This window comes from Lissotriton vulgaris, chromosome 9 (genome assembly GCF_964263255.1).
Source record: "Lissotriton vulgaris chromosome 9, aLisVul1.2, whole genome shotgun sequence".
NCBI classification, from domain to species: Eukaryota; Metazoa; Chordata; class Amphibia; order Caudata; family Salamandridae; genus Lissotriton; species Lissotriton vulgaris.
The window spans coordinates 785,530,910-785,552,803 of NC_141697.1; the positions used below are offsets into that span (position 1 = coordinate 785,530,910).

The window sequence follows — 21,894 nt, forward strand, 5'->3', positions numbered from 1 at the left end:
CCAGGACCTTGGTAAACACTTGGGGCGCAGAACGAAGGCCAAATGGAAGGACCTTGAATTGGAAATCTCTCCCAGCCACTCTGAATCTGGGGAATTGTCTGCGCCTGGGCAGGATCAGATGGGGTAAAGATACCTTCAAGGGATTTTAATGAACACAGAAATTTTGAAATCACTTGCAGGATGAAATCATGTGGGCTTTAGTGATTTGAATCCACTAATGCTGGTTATGCAAAAACAAAAATGACATATATTCAAAGCTGTTACTTGTAAGTAATCAGTCAGGAGAGAGAGCAAAAAGAGATTGAAAAACGGGTGTATATAAACAAAGAGTATTTTTTTTTTTAAATCAAGTTAAAAAGTTGGGTACAAGATAAACAGCAAAGATGTAAAGGGGTAACACCATTAATCCACACAGCCCTTGTTACATCAATTGCTCAAGCTTTTCTACCTAACACAAAATTAATTAAATATTCAATGGTAGATAAAGCCACAGTCGACGTTTTGGTCTCTATTCTTTCGTGTAGGAGACCATCCTCAGGACATGGATTTCATATCTTGAGTACCCTCAATCATGTAGGCGCATGTGTCAATCATGCAAGCGTCCGGATCATAAAGTCAATTTCCTAGCGCTGATACCGATTTAAGGATTATCGTATTGCGCTGAAGTACCCTTATGGGAGCCAACAGGTGTCCCAGGTAGATGGAATAGTTTGCCCCATAGAGATTAAGAATGCCGTGGCGGTATCTGTTAAGTCGGCCGTTTCCAAAACCACAGGTTTAGGGACGGGGTCCTTGTTAATTTTAAAGGATTCCCTTAGACATTCGAAGGTAGAGCAACACCTTCTTGTAAATCTTTTTCAGTGAGGTAGTCAGTTCTGGGTTCAATGTGTCAGAGTCCGTCCTCACGCAGCGAATGATACATGCATCTGTATCATTCGCTGCGTGAGGATTTTTACTCTGGAGTCTATTAGCGAGATCGGCCTATAACAGGCTGGATCTCCCCTCAGACCTTTTTTAAAAATTGGGATAATTATCGATTTTGCCCAAGACTCAGGAAAGTTATAGTCTCTTGTGGCATTAAAAACATTAGTAAGAATTTTGGCCCAAAAAGTGGGTGCGCACTTGAAGAGGTCGGCGGGTACCCCATCCGGGCCCGGTGCTTTGTTCTTTAATGTGTCATTTATGGCTTTCTCCACTTCCTCAGCCCTAAAGGCCGGCACCATTGCTACTTTACCCGAGTACATTATCTCATGTGCAGTAGTGTGGGCTGGATGACTGTATATGTTTCCAAAGTGTGCCACCCACTGTTCATCCGGAATAATACATTCTACTCCATGGTTCTCTATGCCAGAGAAGTAGGGATGATTTATGATTGACCAAAATGTGGAGCTGTTCCGCTGTGCCTCAACCGATAATAAATCATTCCAGGCCTTATCTTTGATCTTTAGTTTACGGGCCTGGATGGCTTGTTTATATTGTTTTCTATGGGATGCAATAAGTGCTCTGTCCCGAGGTTTATGTTTTAGGGCTATAAGGAGGACTGTGTGGGCTTTTGTACAATTAGAGTCAAACCATTTTGGGCCCGAACTCAAACCTGGTTTTATTTTTACATTTAACTCGGCATTGACTTGATGGCATATGACGTTAAAATCCTCAATTAATGATACATTTGGATCAATGTTATCCAGGCAAATGCCCACCTCTACCTCAACCTTAGCCAGGGTATCTTGTAGAAAGGTCATTGGGATTACTTTGTCCCATTTTAGCCTCTGATTCTGGTCTTTAGGGACCAGGTCGGTGGCACAAAGATCCTGCGTCTCAATGCATCCCAATGGCCCCCATCGAGCAACCTCCAGAATTATGGGATTGTGGTCACTGAAAACAGAATGTTCTACCCTGTAATTTGTGGCCTGCGATAAAACATAAGTAGATATGAAAATAAAATCAATAACCGTGCCTGTGTTATTTCCTACATATGTATTAAACCTATGCCCAGTTTCGCAGCATCCAGATTCATAGAGGTTCATTGATGCCAGGAGAAGCTCCAGGGCCTTCCCCTGTTTAGTATGTTCAAAGTGCGTCGGGAGCGAGTGAGGGGGGCCCTCACTATCTTCCCTTAGGCACTCTAAACTACATGGGTGAATATTAAAGTCTCCCATGAGTATGACCTCAAACTCATGTTTACTGGACTCCCTATACTTGTTCAAGAACTCCCCTAAAAAGTCTAGATGCTCACTTGGGGTGTGACTAACTGGGGAATTATAAAAGTTTATCAATAATAGGGTGGGGGAATTAGTTATCTTAAGTTCGACAACTAAACAATTTCTAGAACCAGAATCAATCTGTTTATCTTTACCTTTAATATTTAATGAGGTGAGTATAACTAGTCCTCCCTTCGCTCTACCAGCCGTGCTAGGTTCGGCTGGGATACTAAAGTGAGTATATCCATCGAGAGCCATGCTATTTCTTGTGTCCCATGTTTCTTGCAATGCTATAATTTCATGGGCTCTAATCATACCCAGCCAATTTTTATCCTTGCTTTTAGATCTGAGGCCGGCTATGTTCCAGCTCAGGATACACAGAACAACCCTTATTGTATATTCTCCTAGACAGACATAGACACAAATACGTGGGACATGTCTAACTAGGGAAAGGGAACAAACTGGAAAGAGATAGAGTATGTTTGCAGTGAGGAAGAGTGACGAGATTTGCTTAAAATAATAAAAAGGAGATACAGATAAATATCTCAATAATGAGAGATAAGTAAACACTTTATTATGCTTACCTTGACAGAATAAATCAAGCTGCCCAACAAAACAATGCGGATAGATGCCCGTCTATATACAATTTTATCAATTTTTTAAGGTAGGAGAACATATATACTACGACCGCCCAGACAGAGTGAAAGTGACACTGAAAGTTCATATAATATAATAGATATATTTTATACCTAAACAGTAACATATACAGTCAAAGAAGAGGATTGGAAAATCCATAAAAGCTATAAAGAAGTGGAAAGTTCCCTTTTTCAACAAAGAGGTAACTGACTCCCTTACTGCCCATTAACAAAAGATCTGAACCGCAAGGCACGAAGGAGCTGACAGTTCTTTATATCCCGATATTAGGAAGGATCTTTCATTCCATTCGAGAAGGCACGAAGCAGTGCAGTAGCCCAGAGAACTCCCCGGGGATCAAATCAATACCCATAGGGTAAGAGGTTGTTAGCGGGAGGATCAAGGGGTATATTTTTGTGAAAATGTTTAAAGGCATAAAATGACACCAGGGTGAGTTCCCCTATGTCCTTCCTATTTCCACACTAAAAAAGAAACGGAGGGACTACATAGGAGCAATATGTAAAATAAGTTGTGGTACGAAAATACGAATGATCCTTAAGTCAATTGAAAGATAACTAATGGACAATGGAAATGTAAATATGTGAACTGTCAATAAACTGTTGAACCCGGAGTAGCCATAGGAAAGGAGGGTAAAATAAGATAGAAAGTAACAAGTAAAAGAACACAATATAAGGACGGGAGAAACTAGAATATGAGAACTCCTGTTCAAATAAGAAGCAATGAAAAATGTACGACTAACATTTGTGGCACAACTCAGATCAGTGATACTTTGCTTTTCTTTATATGTACCTACAGGGAGGGTGGTAAATAATAATCCCTGAAGCCGGTGACCCCAAAGAAACGGCAGACCTGAGGAAGGTGCTACTATATCGAGTGTCCACAGCACCGAAACGCGTCGACGCAATCTTTTTTCTTGTTGTGCAGAACCCAAGTAGGGTCTGGGAAGCAGTAGATACTAGTTTACCAAGGGTACTATTGACTATACCACGTGCTAACAAATTAAAGACCATTGGATCTAGATATTCGAGTGGCAGAGAAATCCAAAGGCCACAGTGTAGAGGGGGTTTTTCATGATTATTTAGTACTTCTGTCTCTTAAATCTGTTTTTTAACATGTTTTTTTTGACATATGAACTGTGATACATGAATTTATGCTTGTTTATTGTTTACACTGAACTGTTTTTGGATATCTGTTTTTAACGTATAGATTCAAACACTTTGCTTTGAAATTTTAATTTGCCTATGTGTGTATAAACTTTTGTACGTTTTTTTTATTAAAAAGATTGTGAACGTTCAATTTTAGTGTGGAATTTGACCATTTATCTCCTCTGTGACTATTTGGGCTGTGGGGGTGGAAATACGTCTGTGTAACACATAGACGGTCGAAACACGGAAATTGAATACATTTCCTTGTGAGTGTGTACCCAGGGATTCTCCCTAGACTGGTTGTCCTTGTACCCTGATCCCTGGTGATAGTGGGGTGCTCTCTCTTTTTGATTTTCTGAAAGAACGGCCTTGTGCTGGAGAGTCAGGTTTTGTATTGACTGAATAGTTTTTCCTCTAAAAAACTAACAGTAGGTTTTCCAATCATAGAATGGATTCACTAAAGACCTTTGGCTTTAGTGAGGAACAACTAAATAAAATACTTAGTTCCAACAAAAGGGGTAGTACCATAACAGTAGTACCCAATGGTGGGGAAAAATGGACCCAGCTAGTCAACCTTAAAAAGAAAATTATTAGACCCGAACTACATGCAGAGTTCATGACACAATATGTGAGAGCAGGGACAATACCTATCGGGCTCCAAATACGTAACGAACCAGGGCTTTTTATTGATAACCCAATTTTTTTTGAATCCTGGACCTTTATCTGCAACAGGTGTAGTAGAGATCTAATGCTCTTGATAATTGAAACAGCACATAGCACCATCCTAATAGAGATGCAAGAGATGGAAGAGCTAGAAAAAAGTCTATTAGAAAGTAATGTGGTCGAAGAGGCAAAAAAGAAAATAGAAGAGATTAACCAAGACATGAATAGGTATTGTGAATATTTAACTAATCGCAAGACACAGAAATTGAGGAAAGATATAAATAAATTTACCCAGGAAACGGTATACCCATTCCTTATAAAAGACTACTACACCGAGAAACCGGAACAAAATAGAAATACGGGCCCTAGAGTCAGGTTTCAGCCACGGAGACCAAGACATCTAAACTTTTCAGGTACATCAGAAAGTAGTGGAGATGAGGAGGCCCACACTAGAGAGGATGAAGACTATGCAGGACCAAATAGGGAATATGAGAAGGATTTTTAGATCAGCGCCCCCAGAGAGCCCGGGGAGGTTTTCAAGGCAGAGGGAGAGGCCAGTACACGAGGAGACCAGCCCAAAGAGAACAGGACCAGGAATACCAACAGAACCAGGCCCCTCAGGAATACAAGCGAACCAGGAACAAAGTGTACTGGCGATAGAAAGAACACCTATCATAAACCTGTCCCAGAGAACTTTAACGACCATTGAACAACAAGTCTTAGGGATGGGCTTCAATTTCGTGCCCACAACAGGCATCAACAAATTCCAGTTAGAAAAAGACCTTAGGGCATTCTTTCGAAAGATTCGCCTCCGCCGTTTCTTCGAAAATAGGCCTGCCAGGGAAGCACCCCTAGATTCTGGCTTAAGGACAAAATCTACATTTACCCCAAGCCTGGGAATGGTAGACAAAAATCTCGAGATTTTTGAATCCATGGTAAAATTAGAAGTAGGGATCCTGCTTAACAAAAAACACTTCCAGGAACATAACATCACCAAAGCCCAAAGAGATGCAATTGATTCCCTCTCCAAAGATACGCGGATTACAATCAAACCCGCGGATAAGGGTGGAGGGGTTGTGGTCTTCGATACAGAAGACTATGACAAAAAAGTGATGGCCTTGTTATCTAATGATCTACACTATGCAAAAGTGTCCCAGACTAGACTCAACACACTAAAGAAAGATGTAGAAACACTGTTACAGCAAACGCGGACCAATGGGAACATCACTGAAGAGGAATGGAAGTTCCTCAACAACATGAACCCAAAGACCCCGGCATTTTATGGACTCCCAAAAGTCCACAAAAGCCTAGACAACCCCCCTTTGAGACCGATAGTGGCGTCCATCGACTCCCTATTAGAACCTTTGAGCAAATACGCCGATAGGTTCTTAAAACCGCTAGTGGAGAAGCAGAAATCATATATCAGAGATACTTCTGATATGATAGCCAAGATAGAAGGAATGGACTTTGATGAAACAAATGAAATCATGGTGACCCTCGATGTAGAGTCACTCTACACCAACATACCTCAACATGACACCACTGAGGCAATAAAAATCTTGTTGGAAGAGAATGAAATAGTAGGAGGCAACAAGGAGTTCATAGTACAATGTGTCTCCATGGTGCTCCTCAATAACATTTTTCTATTCAAAAAGGACCTCTACATCCAGCGCAAAGGGACTAGTATGGGCGCAACATGTGCGCCGAGCCTGGCCTGTATTTATGTAAGCATGTTCGAAAACAAACATATCTATAATGAAGTCAGCCCATACTACGAGAATATCCGGAATTGGGCTCGCTTCATAGATGACATCTTCTTCATATGGTCAGGGACGATAGAGCTCCTAAAAGATTTTCTTACAAGGCTGAACTTAGGGGATGTAAACCTAAGATTCACGGCAGCATATAGTAGGACAAGAGTGAACTTCCTAGATATCAGCATTGTGACAGAGGACAAACAACTGAAGATGGAACTCTATAAAAAAGGAGTCAGACCGCAACACAGTGTTGCATAATAGAAGTTACCACCCTAGGAGCCAAAAAGACTCTATTCCCTTCGGGGAGTTTCTCCGACTCAGGAGAAACTGCACCACAATAGATGACTTCTATTAACATGCCATAGAAATGAAGAACAAATTCCAAGAGAGAGGTTACCCAAAAAAATGAATTGACCATTCCCTAAAGAGAGCCCGCTACTATGACATGGACTGCCTGCTAACAAAGAAAAAGAGAAAGGAGACTCAGGAGAAAATAGTGATGGTGAGCCAATATTCAGTGGTGGCCAACCAGATAAAAAATATAATAAATCATAACTGGAAGATATTGAATGATGGAGCTGAAACCAAATTGGAACACCCCCTGTATGCCTATAGGAAAAACTAAAACCTGAGGTCCAGCCTAGTACACACCTACAGGGATGACATAATAGAAAGCCAAACCACCCTAACGGGAACTAAAGCGATAGGCAACCATAAATGCGGCAATTGCTGCATATGTGAACTATGTATAGTCACCAAGAAGGTGGAACACAATGGAGCTACACAAAATATTACCAGCTTGAATAATTGCAGAACCAAGAACGTCATATACCTGATTTTATGTCCATGTAACCAGGGGTACATAGGAGAGACAGGAAGAGAACTCAGGTTAAGAATAGGTGAACATAAATCAGCTATCAAGAACAATAAGGAAAATGCGCCACTAGTGGCCCCCTGGAAGGAACAGGGACACAGCGAAAGGGATCTGAGATGGGTCATCTTAGAGAGAATCAGGGAACAGACCAGACTAGGGGATAGCAAAAAAAGGAGGAAACAACAAGAACAATGGTTCATGATTAAATTTGACACGATTAGACATGGATTGAACTCCAGGGAAGAATGGGAAACCCTTATATGAGAGAAATAGGTCAAACACAGAAAGCTAACACCGATCAGCAACAATATACATGAGGGAGCAACCCTTTAACTACGAGCTAGGGTTGACATACAAATAATAGATTAGAGGAGAGGAGACACAATGTAGCAGGATAAAAACGTTTAGTCACTATAGAAAAGATAGATGAAAAACACCAGACAAACGATCAATACTGTGCCCAGACCAGTTATTTTAAACCACACACTAGTACATAGGAAAAAGGGCGAGAGTAGAGCGCAGATAATAATTATAGAAATATAGGGAGAAATATAATAAAAAGATCAGGAGGGAAAGACTATATTAAAATTATCCCCTAGCCCCCACTGTACAAAACAACCCAAGCAGCATCAGAAAATGTGGCAATAATAATATGGATACACCTTGTGGACATTGCCCCACTCTAGAAAAGAATGCACCAATCTTTCCCCAAAAAGTAACTTTCATCTTCCCGTAGAAAAGAGAAGTACGATAAAATGATGTAAAATGATGCTGGGATACACAGGGAAAATAAAAATAAAATTAGGAAATGACACGAAGTAAGAAAAGGGAACAACCCACAAACGATTCTAAAAGAACTGCAGATGATAGATAGAGTAGGGTTAAACTATAAATTACATAGTAGACACTAAAAATTTAGAATAGCGGTCGGGGCTGCATGAAAACACATGTAACCGAAACAACCCCTTCCAAAGATGGCGCGGGATAAGAAATGGCCAGTAAATACAATATGCAAGCAAATGTCTGCCTAGAATAATGGGTAGAGTACAGCAAAGTAAATTAGATACCAGATAGAATCCACAATCTATCCAAGAAACAAGCTCGGAGAGATATCGTAATACGTTTTAATACCGGTGAAAGATAAGACACAGTAGAAACAACCCCTCTCTAAGATGGCGCGGAGAAACGCCGGAGGTCTACAGACAGAATGCGCATGCCTAGGCACGCACCGCAGCTGAGTGCAATTAATCCACTTTATCACCTTTAAAAACAGCGCGCCCCGCCATAGATCTTTGAGGAAAGGAGAAAGACGAGGCAGAAGCACTAACGTGGAGCGAACGAGGTAAGCACAAGGCCAGGATTAGCAATATATATCCGGATGGGCTGTAAAGATATTCCCTAGTAATGCTGACCCACTTGGGGGATGGTTACCTCGTATACTAAGAGGGAAACACGCTAAGTACTTATACGATGGGCAAAGAGATTTAACTACAAAATCGGGCCAACACTCGTGGGAGAGGTAACCTCGGGATTTAAAGGAAAACCTGTTGAAAACAAGTGCGATGTATTGGCTCGGTAAACCGGGTGTTTAATTTGATATCGACATAAAACCAGGGAGGAGAAGGCTGAGACAAAAAAGGAAAAAAGTGTCTTGTTGCTACACAGAACAACCCTTATTGTATATTCTCCTAGACAGACATAGACACAAATACGTCGGACATGTCTAACTAGGGAAAGGGAACAAACTGGAAAGAGATAGAGTATGTTTGCAGTGGGGAAGAGTAACGAGATTAGCTTAAAATAATAAAAAGGAGATACAGATAAATATCTCAATAATGAGAGATAAGTAAACACTTTATTATGCTTACCTTGACAGAATAAATCAAGCTGCCCAACGAAACAATGCGGATAGATGCCCGTCTATAAACAATTTTATCAATTTTTTAAGGTAAGAGAACATATATACTATGACCGCCCAGACAGAGTGAAAGTGACACTGAAAGTTCATATAATATAATAGATATATTTTATACCTAAACAGTGACATATACAGTCAAAGAAGAGGATTGGAAAATCCATAAAAGCTATAAAGAAGTGGAAAGTTCCCTTTTTCAACAAAGAGGTAACTGACTCCCTTACTGCCCATTAACAAAAGATCTGAACCGCAAGGCACGAATGAGCTGACAGTTCTTTATATCCCGATATTAGGAAGGATCTTTCATTCCATTCGAGAAGGCACGAAGCAGTGCAGTAGCCCAGAGAACTCCCCGGGGATCAAATCAATACCCATAGGGTAAGAGGTTGTTAGCGGGAGGATCAAGGGGTATATTTTTGTGAAAATGTTTCAAGGCATAAAATGACACCAGGGTGAGTTCCCCTATGTCCTTCCTATTTCCACACTAAAAAAGAAACGGAGGGACTACATAGGAGCAATATGTAAAATAAGTTGTGGTACGAAAATACGAATGATCCTTAAGTCAATTGAAAGATAACCAATGGACAATGGAAATGGAAATATGTGAACTGTCAATAAACTGTTGAACCCGGAGTAGCCATAGGAAAGGAGGGTAAAAAAAGCTAGAAGGTACCAAGTAAAAGAACACAATATAAGGACGGGAGAAACTAGAATATGAGAACTCCTGTTCAAATAAGAAGCAATGAAAAATGTACGACTAACATTTGTGGCACAACTCAGATCAGTGATACTTTGCTTTTCTTTATATGTACCTACAGGGAGGGTGGTAAATAATAATCCCTGAAGCCGGTGACCCCAAAGAAACGGCAGTCCTGAGGAAGGTGCTACTATATCGAGTGTACACAGCACCGAAACGCGTTGACGCAATCTTTTTTCTTGTTGTGCAGAATCCAAATAGTGTCTGGGAAGCAGTAGATACTAGTTTACCAAGGGTACTATTGACTATACCACGTGCTAACAAATTAAAGACCATTGGATCTAGATAAGCGAGTGGCAGAGAAATCCAAAGGCCACAGTGTAGAGGGGGTTTTTCATGATTATTTAGTACTTCTGTCTCTTAAATCTGTTTTTTAACATGTTTTTTTTGACATATGAACTGTGATACATGAATTTATGCTTGTTTATTGTTTACACTGAACTGTTTTTGGATATCTGTTTTTAACGTATAGATTCAAACACTTTGCTTTGAAATTTTAATTTGCCTATGTGTGTATAAACTTTTGTATGTTTTTTTTATTAAAAAGATTGTGAACGTTCAATTTTAGTGTGGAATTTGACCATTTATCTCCTCTGTGACTATTTGGGCTGTGGGGGTGGAAATACGTCTGTGTAACACATAGATGGTCGAAACACGGAAATTGAATACATTTCCTTGTGAGTGTGTACCCAGGGATTCTCCCTAGACTGGTTGTCCTTGTACCCTGATCCCTGGTGATAGTGGGGTACTCTCTCTTTTTGATTTTCTGAAAGAACGGCCTTGTGCTGGAGAGTCAGGTTTTGTATTGACTGAATAGTTTTTCCTCTAAAAAACTAACAGTAGGTTTTCCAATCATAGAATGGATTCACTAAAGACCTTTGGCTTTAGTGAGGAACAACTAAATAAAATACTTAGTTCCAACAAAAGGGGTAGTACCATAACAGTAGTACCCAATGGTGGGGAAAAATGGACCCAGCTAGTCAACCTTAAAAAGAAAATTATTAGAACCGAACTACATGCAGAGTTCATGACACAATATGTGAGAGCAGGGACAATACCTATCGGGCTCCAAATACGTAACGAACCAGGGCTTTTTATTGATAACCCAAAATTTTGGGAAACTTGGACCTTTATCTGCAACAGGTGTAGTAGAGATCTAATGCTCTTGATAATTGATAATTGAAATAGCACATAGCACCATCCTAATAGAGATGGAAGAGCTAGAAAAAAGTCTATTAGAAAGTAATGTGGTCGAAGAGGCAAAAAAGAAAATAGAAGAGATTAACCAAGACATGAATGGGTATTGTGAATATTTAACTAATCGCAAGACACAGAAACGTTCAATTTTAGTGTGGAATTTGACCATTTATCTCCTCTGTGACTATTTGGGCTGTGGGGGTGGAAATACGTCTGTGTAACACATAGACGGTCGAAACACGGAAATTTAATAAATTTCCTTGTGAGCCTGTACCCAGGGATTCTCCCTAGACCAGCTCAGGATACTACATGTGTTTTTGGGAGGTGATGTAGCAGCGATCTCAACTTTTTTACCACATTGATTTTGGTTGTCAATCAATGTCGTCCATCCCATCAAGTGGCAAAAAACGATTTGAGAGAGGTATACCCCCGCATGATGTGTTGACCTTATTCCTATGGTCCTTTAATGAGGTGATATATTGCTCAGGTGGAATACAGCATGCCCTTGGTCTGGAAGTTACGTCGTGTGCAAGTATTCCTAATTGGGGTTGGCTGTGTGATAATGATACAGGCCGCCTACCATTCTGTGCATTTAAAGGTGGATAGAAAAAACCCAAAGGATATGGTCTAACCCCCGTTTTTGTGATCTTAGAACCATCCCAAAACCGTCTATCAGTGGCATTTTTCTCACCAAAATTCACAACAATGCAGTCCCCTGGTATTGACTTGGTGCCTTTACCTACCCACCCCACTCTCCTAACCATAGTGATGGATGCAGGTATGTCGTAATCCCCACTAGAGTAGTGTCCACACCACTCTCTAGTTTTGCTTAGAAGGTCCACTGTAGACTCGGTGGCCCCATGTGCTAGGGGTGGAATCCCGGTTAGTACAGCTACAAAGGGAGTGGCATCGGGGGGAGATGCAGCCTAAAATTACTAGCTTTATGAGTATTTGTAGTGAGATCTGACTGGGATGTTGTATGTTTCTGGGTGGTGGGATTAATAGCAAGTGCACCAATGAAGGTGTTTTCTTTACTATGGGTCGGATTTATAAGGTCAATCAATCAGGAGTTTGTTAAAGCGCGACTACTCACCCGTAAGGGTCTCAAGGCGCTAGGGGTGAGGGGGGTGGGGGGGGGGTGCAGGTTCCATTCCATCAAGGAGGGGGTCTGTCGAAGAGCCAGGTTTTGAGGTTTCTTGCGAAGATGTGGAGCGATGTTGTCTGTCTGAGGTGGAGCGGAAGGGCGTTCCATGCTTTGGCCGCGAGGAAGGAGAAGGAGCGGCCTCCCGATCTGGTCTTTCTGGTGCGGGGGACCACGGCGTAGGAAAGCTGGGCTGATCGTAGGGTCCTTTGGGGTGCGTGGAATTTGAGTCGGCTGTTCAGGTATGCTGGTCCGGTGCCGTGGAGGGCCTTGTGTGCGTGGGTGAGCATCTTAAAGGTGATTCTCGCCTCGACGGGGAGCCAGTGGAGTGTGCGCAGGTGCTGGGAGATGTGGCAGTGTTTTGGCAGGTTGAGGACCAGTCTTGCGGCGGCGTTCTGGATGTTCTGTAGCTTGCGGATGAGGTTTTTGTTTATTCCGGGGTAGAGTGCGTTGCCGTAGTCGAGTCTGCTGGTGACCAGGGCGTGAGTGACTGTCTTTCGGTGTTCGAGGGGGATCCATTTGAAGGTCTTACGAAGGAGGCGGAGGGTGTGGAAGCAGGAAGATGAGACAGAGTTGATCTGGCGGTCCATTTTGAGCTCGGAGGTCACCTCCGTGTTTAGCGTTCACTTTTGCTCGAAAATCGGGTGTAATTGTACTTGGACCTGAGCATTCCATTGCTTCCAAAACTATGGGGGGAGCAGGCTTAGGGATGGTGTTCCTCTCCAGAGAGTGCGATAAATAGTCCTTTATAAAAATGTCTATAGTTTCGCACCTTTTTAATAAGCCAGCTACGCAAGTGTTAAGTGAGTCCACGATATCTTTAGCAATGCTCACGAGTAGTGGTTCGATTCGTGAGTTAACCAATTCCTCCAGTTTGTCTCCCAAGAATGCGTTCATAATTTGTCCTTGATCTTGATCTACTTGCAAATGTTTCGTTTTACGGACACATTTTTTGGGTTTTGACTGATCCGGATTTGGAGGCTTCCTACGGCTGGGCTCCTCCTCCGTTGATAGTATACATGTATTGGTGACAATATCTTGTGGTATGTCAGAAACAGGGGTTGTGTTCTCATGTGGGGATTCTGACAGAGTAGGAAGGGTAGAGGACTTGTTGGTAGTGCCATTTATCCTTTCTAGTTCCAGAATCTTTTCAGCATTTGCGATTTTCTCATTTATAGCCCCCACGGCAGAAGTTAAATAGGAGATGATGGTATCAGCCTTACGTGGGACTTTAGCGTTTTTAGTACCAACTCCCTCCACTCCCATCAGTTTTCGCTTACCCATGGTTAGCAGGTTAGAGGGGTGGCCCGGCCTGGCCCCCTCCGGCCCCTGACGGCCACAGACGCCCCACCCTCTGCCCGGGCTCCGCCCGGCGCCGTCCGCGAGCGTCCCGCAGGGCGGGAGGCGCCTCTCACCCTTGTAGCGCCTCGGGCGCAGGAATGCCGTCACAGGTGTTGCGCCGGCGGCCGGGGCAGCTGGGGGATGTAGTTCCCGCTGCATCCGGACCGTCAGGAGTGTAGCCAGCAGCCGTTGCCCTCACGGCGCGGTAGGTGTAAAGGAGATGTCGGTGTCCCAGCAAATGTCTATGCGAGCCGTTCCCCTCACGGCGCTTGTCACTGAGAGAGTGGAGTGGCGCTGCCCAGTGCTCGCTAAAGGGTCCCACCAGTTCGCGCGACACCCCTCACCCTTGTAGCGCCTCCGGGCGCAGGAATGCCGTCACAGGTGTTGTGCCGGCGGCCGGGGCAGCTGGGGGATGTAGTTCCCGCTGCGTCCGGACCGTCAGGAGTGTAGCCAGCAGCCGTTGCCCTCACGGCGCGGTAGGGGTAAAGGAGATGTCAGTGTCCCAGCAAATGTCTATGCGAGCCGTTCCCCTCACAGCGCTTGTCACTGAGAGAGTTGAGTGGCGCTGCCCAGTGCTCGCTGAAGGGTCCCCAAAGAAGACTGTTGCGGCTGAAGCCGAGAACCTGTAGACAAAAGGAACTAAATCCATGGATGCAGCCGTCGACGCGGTCGCCGTCGTCGAGAGATGTTGTCGCTAAACTGCAGACAAAGCCACTGTCGACGAAGTCGATCATTTCATAGACAAAGTGCGCGTCGACAAATGCTTCTTCTGCTTAGTAGATGCCGTCGACGAAGTCAAAGGCACCGTAGTCGACAGAGGCCTCACTTTCACTGACACCAACGCCGACGGGGATGTTGCCGACAACAGGATCATAGCCGGCATCATAGACGAAGAAGTTGAAGTTGTCGTTGTAGAAGCGACGACAGAAGTCCTCGTCAACGGAGGGAGCGACGACGAGCTTGTCGACGAGATAGCCAGTTTTTTAGGCAATAACTGCTCAGATAAAGTCTTGGACGCCTGAGAGTCAGATCTCGGGGGCGTAGAGGGTGAAGATGCACTCTGAGGGGCAGGAAGTACCCCTTTTGAAGATAAAGGCAGGTCTGTGAACTTAACAACATGATGTTTCTTCACCACCTTATTTTTTGAGAAACCTTCTCCGACTCACTGGCTCTCTTCAATGATGAAGCAGTTCGGACCAAGGAAACTTGGCAGGGGGTTATCGATAGTCTTTAACTTCTGTAGCCACAGAAGGAGACGCCCCTCTCTGTCCTTTAAGATCTTTTGCGAGAAAGTCCTGCAAAATTTACAATACTTTACCTGATGTTCAGGGTAGAGGCAATAAATGCACTTCTTATGAGGATCCTCCGAATGAAGTCGCTGTTTTCCACAACGTCCACAGTGTCTGAAGAGGGACTTCTTGGTTGCAGACATGGCAAAAAATATTTTTTTAGAAGACAAATGAGAAAAAACTGAGCAGAGCTCAGGGAGACTCCCTTCACACGACATGTGGTTGAAAATCTGAGGGCCTGAGCCTCTGAGGAGAACATTCTAGAGGGTGCTAGCGCCTGATTGGCTGAAGTTTGGACTATTTACAATGACTTTGATATGTTATAAAAGTGACACGTTTTTCTATCTTTTAAGCACTATGTTTCAATGCTATCAACGGTTATTTCTTATCCGTACTATGGTTATTTTATTGCTACATTGCTATGTTATGTACTGTGGGACTCCCACTGCGACAACGGGGAATATTCAAGCATGTGAATCTATGAAAGACACACCAATACTGGAGAATGCTACTTATCACAGTATGCATCTGTTAATGGCATTTAGAGCTGTGAATCTCATGCTATGCATAGATCGCCATCTAGTGTTGGGTCCAAATGTTAACACTTTGTTTTTATTCGAAGAAGTCTTTCCAGTCACAAGGTAGGTGACTCTTCCTTTCCGTGATAGTGCGCATGAGCTCCATCCTTGGATTGTTTTGCCGTAGAGGGTGATGATGGAGTTAGCAGGAGTACTAAAGAGAGATGTCCATGGATATTGTATCTAATTAAGATAATACTGCAACAGGTATAGGTTCCCGGGGAGGCGGGTGGGTGCATCACATTCTACTGCTCTACGTGCCAAAAACAGATGTATACTGTGGTAAGTAGCATTTTCAGTTTGAGGCATGTGAGCTGTAGATCGCATGCTATGCATAGACTATATAGCAGTCATTTCCCAAAGTGGTGGCAAATCTGTAGATGTTGCAGCTGTCTGAAATAGTGTACGTAAAACTGCCTGGCCCACACTAGCTTGTTGTCTAGCTAGCACATCTATGCAATAGTGTTTTGTAAAGGTGTGTGGTGTAGATCATGTTGCAGCTTTGCAGATGTCATCCATGGGTATATTCCCTAAAAATGCCATAGAGGCTTCTAGTTTGGAAGTGGAATGCGCTTTAGTGGGATTTGTTAATGTGCGTTTAGCTTTGATGTAGCATATTTGAATGCACTAATACTTGATTTTGATATTGGATTACCTTTATGTGGTGGAGCAAAAGCAACAAAAAGTTGCTTTGTTTTCTTGAAAGGTTTTTTTCCTTTCTATATAGTTGTGTAATGCTCTTTTGACATCTAAGGTGTGAAGAGCACGTTCTGCCACTGAATCTGGTTGAGGGAAGAACATTGGCAGCTCAACAGATTGGTTGATATGAAAGGCAGAAATGACTTTAGGTAAGAATTTGGGGTTAGTCCTTAGAACCACTCTGTTTTGGTGTATTTGTAAAAATGGCTCTTCTATGGTTAGTGCCTGAAGCTCACCCACTCTTCTCAGAGATGTGATGGCTATAAGGAAGGCTACCTTCCACGTTAGAAATTGTAGTTCACATTTGTGCAATGGCTCAAAAGGCGGGCCCATGAGTCTTGTAAGAACAATGATGACATTCCACACTGGAGCAGATGGAAGTCTGGATGGAATGACTCTTAAGTCCTTCCATAAAAGCTTTAATAGCAGGCACTCTAAAAAGAGACAAATGTTGTCTGTTTTGAAGATATGCAGCTATTGCAGCAAGATGTAAGCATATAGATGTGTGCGCTAAATTGGATCGTTCTAGATGTAGTAGGTAGCAAATGACATTTTGAATCGAAGCATCTAGCGGATTGATTTTATAGGTGTTACAGTAAATGACAAACCTTTTCCACTTTGCTGCATAGCATGCTCTTGTGGTAGGACGTCTAGTCTCTTTGATATTATTCATGCAGTCTGGCGGAAGATTAAGATGACCAAAAGCTAAGATTTCAGGTGACAGATCGCAAGGTTGAGATGACTGGGATCTGGATGCCTTATCTCTCCACGGTTCTGAGTGAGAAGATTGGAAATAAGGTGTAGTTTTTGGTGAGAAACTATTGATAAACTGAAACAGGGTTGTGAACTAGGCTTGGCGGGCCCATATGGGAGCAACTAGGATTAGTGTCAGGGACTGCTGCCTGAGCCTCCGAACCCCTAGTGGAATGAGTGGGAGAGGCGGAAAAGCGTATGCAAACATCTTTGACCAATTCATCCATTGAGCATCGCCTTTGGACAATGCGTGTGGATACCTGGATGCGAAGTTTGGGCATTTTGCGTTTAGGAAGGTGGCGAACAGGTCTATCTCTGGGAAGACCCACATTTAGAAGAATGGGAGGAGAACTTGAGGGTGGAGTTCCCATTCGTGGATCTGCTGTCGTTGACAACTGAGCAGATCTGCAATCTGGTTATTACTCCTGGAAGGTGCTCTGCAAGGAGATATATTTTTTGAGGTATGGCCCATCTCCAGATGCTCTGGGCTAGCTGAGAGAGCTGGAGAGAATGTGTCCCTCCCCCCTGTTTTTGTATGTAGTACATTGCTGTCATGTTGTCTGTGCGAATCAGGACAACTTTGCCTACTAGAGGAAGTTGAAAGGCTTTCAATGCTAGAAAAATTGCTAGAAGTTATAGATGGTTAATGTGGAGTTGTTTCTGTTGCCGAGTCCACATGCCCTGAATGGTATGTTTTTGTAAATGAGCTCCCCAATCAGTGAGCGATGCATCTACCGTTAGTACTATTTGTGGAACCGGGTCGACGAATGGCCGCCGAAAGGTTTTGTATGTTCCACCACTGCAGAGAGCGATGGGTGCGGCCATCCACCAACACTAGATCTGATAACTGACCTTGAGCCTGGTTCTACTGATGTGCTAAGCTTCCTGTAGGGGACACATTTTTGTGTCTTGCGTAAGGAACAATTAAAATGCAAGATGCCATCATTCCTAGCAGTTGCATGAACACTCGAGCTGATAAGGAGTGTTGAGGCTGAAACATTGATATTAGACTCTGCATGTTGCAGATCCTGATTGGGTTGGGACATTCTAGAGCTTTCGGAGGGTATATTGTGGCTCCTGGATACACTTGTGTGTTGGGTGGTTGGAGATGAGACTTGGTGAGGTTTACAGTGAACCCGAGGTCGTGAAGCAGTTGGACTGTTTTTCGAGTGTGGCGTAGGCAGCTCTGTTGCGAGCTGGCTTTTATTAGCCAGGCGCCTAGGTAGGGGAAGACGTGAATGTGCGGTCTTCTTAGATGAGCCGTGACTACTGCTAAACCCTTTGTGAAAACCTAAGGTGCTGTACTTACTCCGAATGGGAGGACTTTGAATTGATAAGCAATTGAATTGGTGAGCAGGATGAATGGGAATATGGAAATAGGCGTCCTTTAGATCCAGAGTGGACAGAAAGTCGCCTTGTTGAAAGAGCGGGAGAACCTGTTGAAGTGTGACCATGTGAAAGTGGTCCGATTGGATGTAGAGATTTAGTTGTCTGCGGTCTAATATAGGTCTTAAAGAGCCATCCTTCTTGGGAATTAAGAAGTACAGGGAGCATACTCTGGTCCCTTGGTATTGTAATGGGACTGGTTCTATAGCTTGTTTTTCTAGGAGAGAGAGAACCTCTTGCTTTAAGAGTGAGAGATGTTCCGGTGACATTGCATGTGGTCTTGGAAGGATATTGGGGGGGATTGACTGTAAGTTCCAGTCAGTAACCATATTGGATAATTTGCAGTAGACATTTGTCTGAAGTGATGGAGCTCCATACTGGGAGAACTGGTGAGAGACGTCCCCCGACAAGGTTGGAATGATCTGGGGTACAGGATGGATGTCACTGTTTGTTGTTGGATGGGGAAGAGCGTGTGGAGTTGCCTCGGTTTCTTCCCTTACCACTGTTCCCTCTAAAACCTCCTCTGAAATAACCACTTGGTGAGGGGGACGGAGTATTACCCTTGTAAGAGGAGGAGGTAGACTTTGTGGATATGTTTTTAGAGCTACCCCTATAAAAGGAGTGGGGAAAGGAATCTGTATTGGTGGGTGACTGCAAAGCCACCATGGACTTTACGACCTCTATATTTTTTCATTTTTTCCAGAGAGGTGTCAACTGTTGGTCCAAAGAGATTTTTCCTATCAAAGGGTTGGCTAAAGATGGAGGTTTGTACCTCAGGTTTGAAACCTGAAATTTTTAACCAAGCATGCCTTCGTAAGAGTACACTGGTGTTAATTGCATGTGCTGCTGTGTCTGCCGCATCTAGGGCACACCTGATAGAGGTATTTGTAATGCGCTTACCCTCTTAAATAAGGTCGTTAGCCTTAGTCTTGTGTTCGTCTGGTAAGAACTGCATGAGTTTCTCCAACTCATCATAATAAGCCGTCATAACGAGCCAACAAAGCTTGAGTACTGGCAATACACCAATGGTTAGCTGCTTGTGAAGCTACTATTTGCCTGAGGCATCAATGAGCTTGGACCCCTTATTTGGAGGAGGAGCTTCACCTGACGTTTGGGAGTTGGCTCTCCTACAAGCATTAAGAGACCACAAGAGAGTCTGAAGGTAATTGACCTTTGATGTATGTAGGGTCGGTGGGTAAAGGCTTATATTTTTTCTCCACCCCAGGAGTAATAATTCTTGCCCTGACAGGGTCCTTGAAAATGTCATCAGTGTGTTTTAACATGCCTTTGAGCATGTGTAATGTATGTGTGAGAGGAACTAAGGGTCTAAAAGAGGAAATCCAGCTCTAATGGTTCTGAATGTAACTCCACCCCGTGATATTGAGCAGCCCTATTATGAGCTCAATGTATCCAATGTTGTCATCTGGCGTAGAAGGCCTGGAGGGGTACAAATATGGATCATTATCTTGATCTGGATCAGTGTGATAATCCTGCCAAGGATCAGTGTCATGTGGGGGATCTTGATTGTCATCCCCATCTCCATCCCCATCATCTTGTGGGTTAGGTGAAGGTGGTAGTGGTGGTGAACTTTCAGATGAAATACGTACATTGGGATTAATAGGAGAAGTAGGTGGGATGTAAGGAGAAGTGTTAGTACCCACACTTATCTTTTTTAGAGGAATGTGATAGTCCTCTGGTAGGTCTAATTTTCTCTTTTTTAGAAGAGTGGCCTGAAAATGCCCAGGGTGAATCACCAACTTTTTCTGCTTCGGATCCGAAATAGAGTGATCAGACCGAGGCTCATTCGACTGAGTCTCTTTAACCTTGGTTGGCTGTTACGGCGTCAAAGGTTTCGGCTCCAAGCCTTTCAGCGCCAGTGGTGTCGGGTTGGACTTGTGTTTCGGTGCCGAAGGTGTGGGGTTGGCACCGAGATGGGGTCGGTTCGAGCCTGAACTGGAAGGTTTATCTTAGGCTGCTGGGGGGGGGCAAGGGGTTATCTTTACTTACGGTAAGCTGACCCAGAGTAACTTGCTCCTGTTCTTCGATGTCTGAGTCGGCTTCAGATACGGAGAAGTGTTCGTCTTCGGCTCCTTGGGCATGATGTTCAGAGTCGAAATCTTCGCCGAAGATGTCCAGTGCGGAGCCGCTTTGCTGTTGCATCTCGTGACATCGAGCCCGACGATCACAAAGAGTTATTTTCTATCAGAATGATTGGCATGCGTCGCAGTCTTTCTTGTTGTGTTGCGGGGATAAACAGAGGTTGCACACTTCGTGCAAGTCGGTGCGTGGAAATTTAGCATGACACCCGGGACATAACTTGAAAGGAGTCCGTTCCATCTACTGCTTGAGCGGTTGGCACGGGTAGGCCCGACGGCCTTCCAAAAGTTTTCTGATTGACGATGTTAAAGCTGAGACGATACAGGACGAATAGGGAACTGCAATCGATAACAATACCGTCAAGGGTATGGATTGCGCATCAAAGGAGTCCGAGAAACGGTGCCGAAGCGGAGCGCAGCAAGACACATCCGAACCCGATGGCTGAAAAAAACAATCTAAGGATGGGGTCTCTCCAACTCATCATTTGGTAGATCAGCCACATGACATACTTAAACCTCAAAGGCAGTATACTACTAATGAATGTAGTAAGCGCTTCATCCACACCAAGGTTTGGGTTACAAAGAGCATAATGACTGGAAACTTTAAAAGAATCCTGAAAATTCCACAAAATACCTTATATGATAATAAAACCCCACCATGATGGAACATACAATAGGGCAAGGATGGGCCAGAAAAGAAAGGTAACTGACCTGCGTTTTGATGATGTGCAGTAGACTTTTGTCACGGAACATGTGCACTTCCATGTTAGCCAGGCCAACCAACACTGCCTGAAATCCCCGTGCCTTCTGGTCCATCAGGCTCATAGTCATAATTGGTGCAGGGAGAGGCACCGTCCAGAGCTTCTTGCCCTGAAATAGAAAGCAAAATTGTGATGTTACATAATGCCCTGAAATGGAGAATAAGAATATAAAAGAACTTACCAATGAAGAGCAACAAAAAGAGGAGAAAATAAAAAGATATGGTGTTGGGAAAAGAATGTCCCCTGCATGGGGTACAGTTGTGTCCCCCTGCCCTGAGTACCCAGTTGTGATTATCTAGTACCCTATTTTGATTTTGTCTCTAGTGTCAAACTAATCTAATGTGTGCACAGAGGCCTAGGACAGTCCTTTGACATGTGAAAGATTCTGGACCTGTTTTGTGACCAGGTGAGGCATACCAAGCATTCCCTCATTTCAGTGACAGTAGACAACTGTTTGGTGTGCCATTTTAAGTGCATTTAATAAAGTAATTTTCTTTTCTTTTTATTACCATTGTTTTTGTATATTGAACATAAATCGCAGCAAGTATATGTTTACAGAGGTCGACGGCAAGTGATCATCCGCACCAGATAGTACTTTTACCATTGCAAAGGAGCAGTAAATGACAGTACATTTGAATGAAAAGGTAGTTAAACGGCTCTCACTTTTTGCTTTTCATCCTCCACCCC

At 43.5% G+C, this 21,894-nt stretch overlaps 1 protein-coding gene across 1 annotated transcript in view; it reads right to left on the minus strand.

Moving 5' to 3' along the window:
* Positions 1 to 21,894, minus strand: part of BBS1 (Bardet-Biedl syndrome 1) — a 591,426-nt gene that overhangs the window by 426,223 nt on the left and 143,309 nt on the right. The window contains exon 11 of the mRNA XM_086938512.1: positions 21,158 to 21,316. Within this exon, the coding sequence (XP_086794638.1) occupies positions 21,158 to 21,316 (159 nt within the window). The remainder of the gene's footprint in view (positions 1 to 21,157; positions 21,317 to 21,894) is intronic.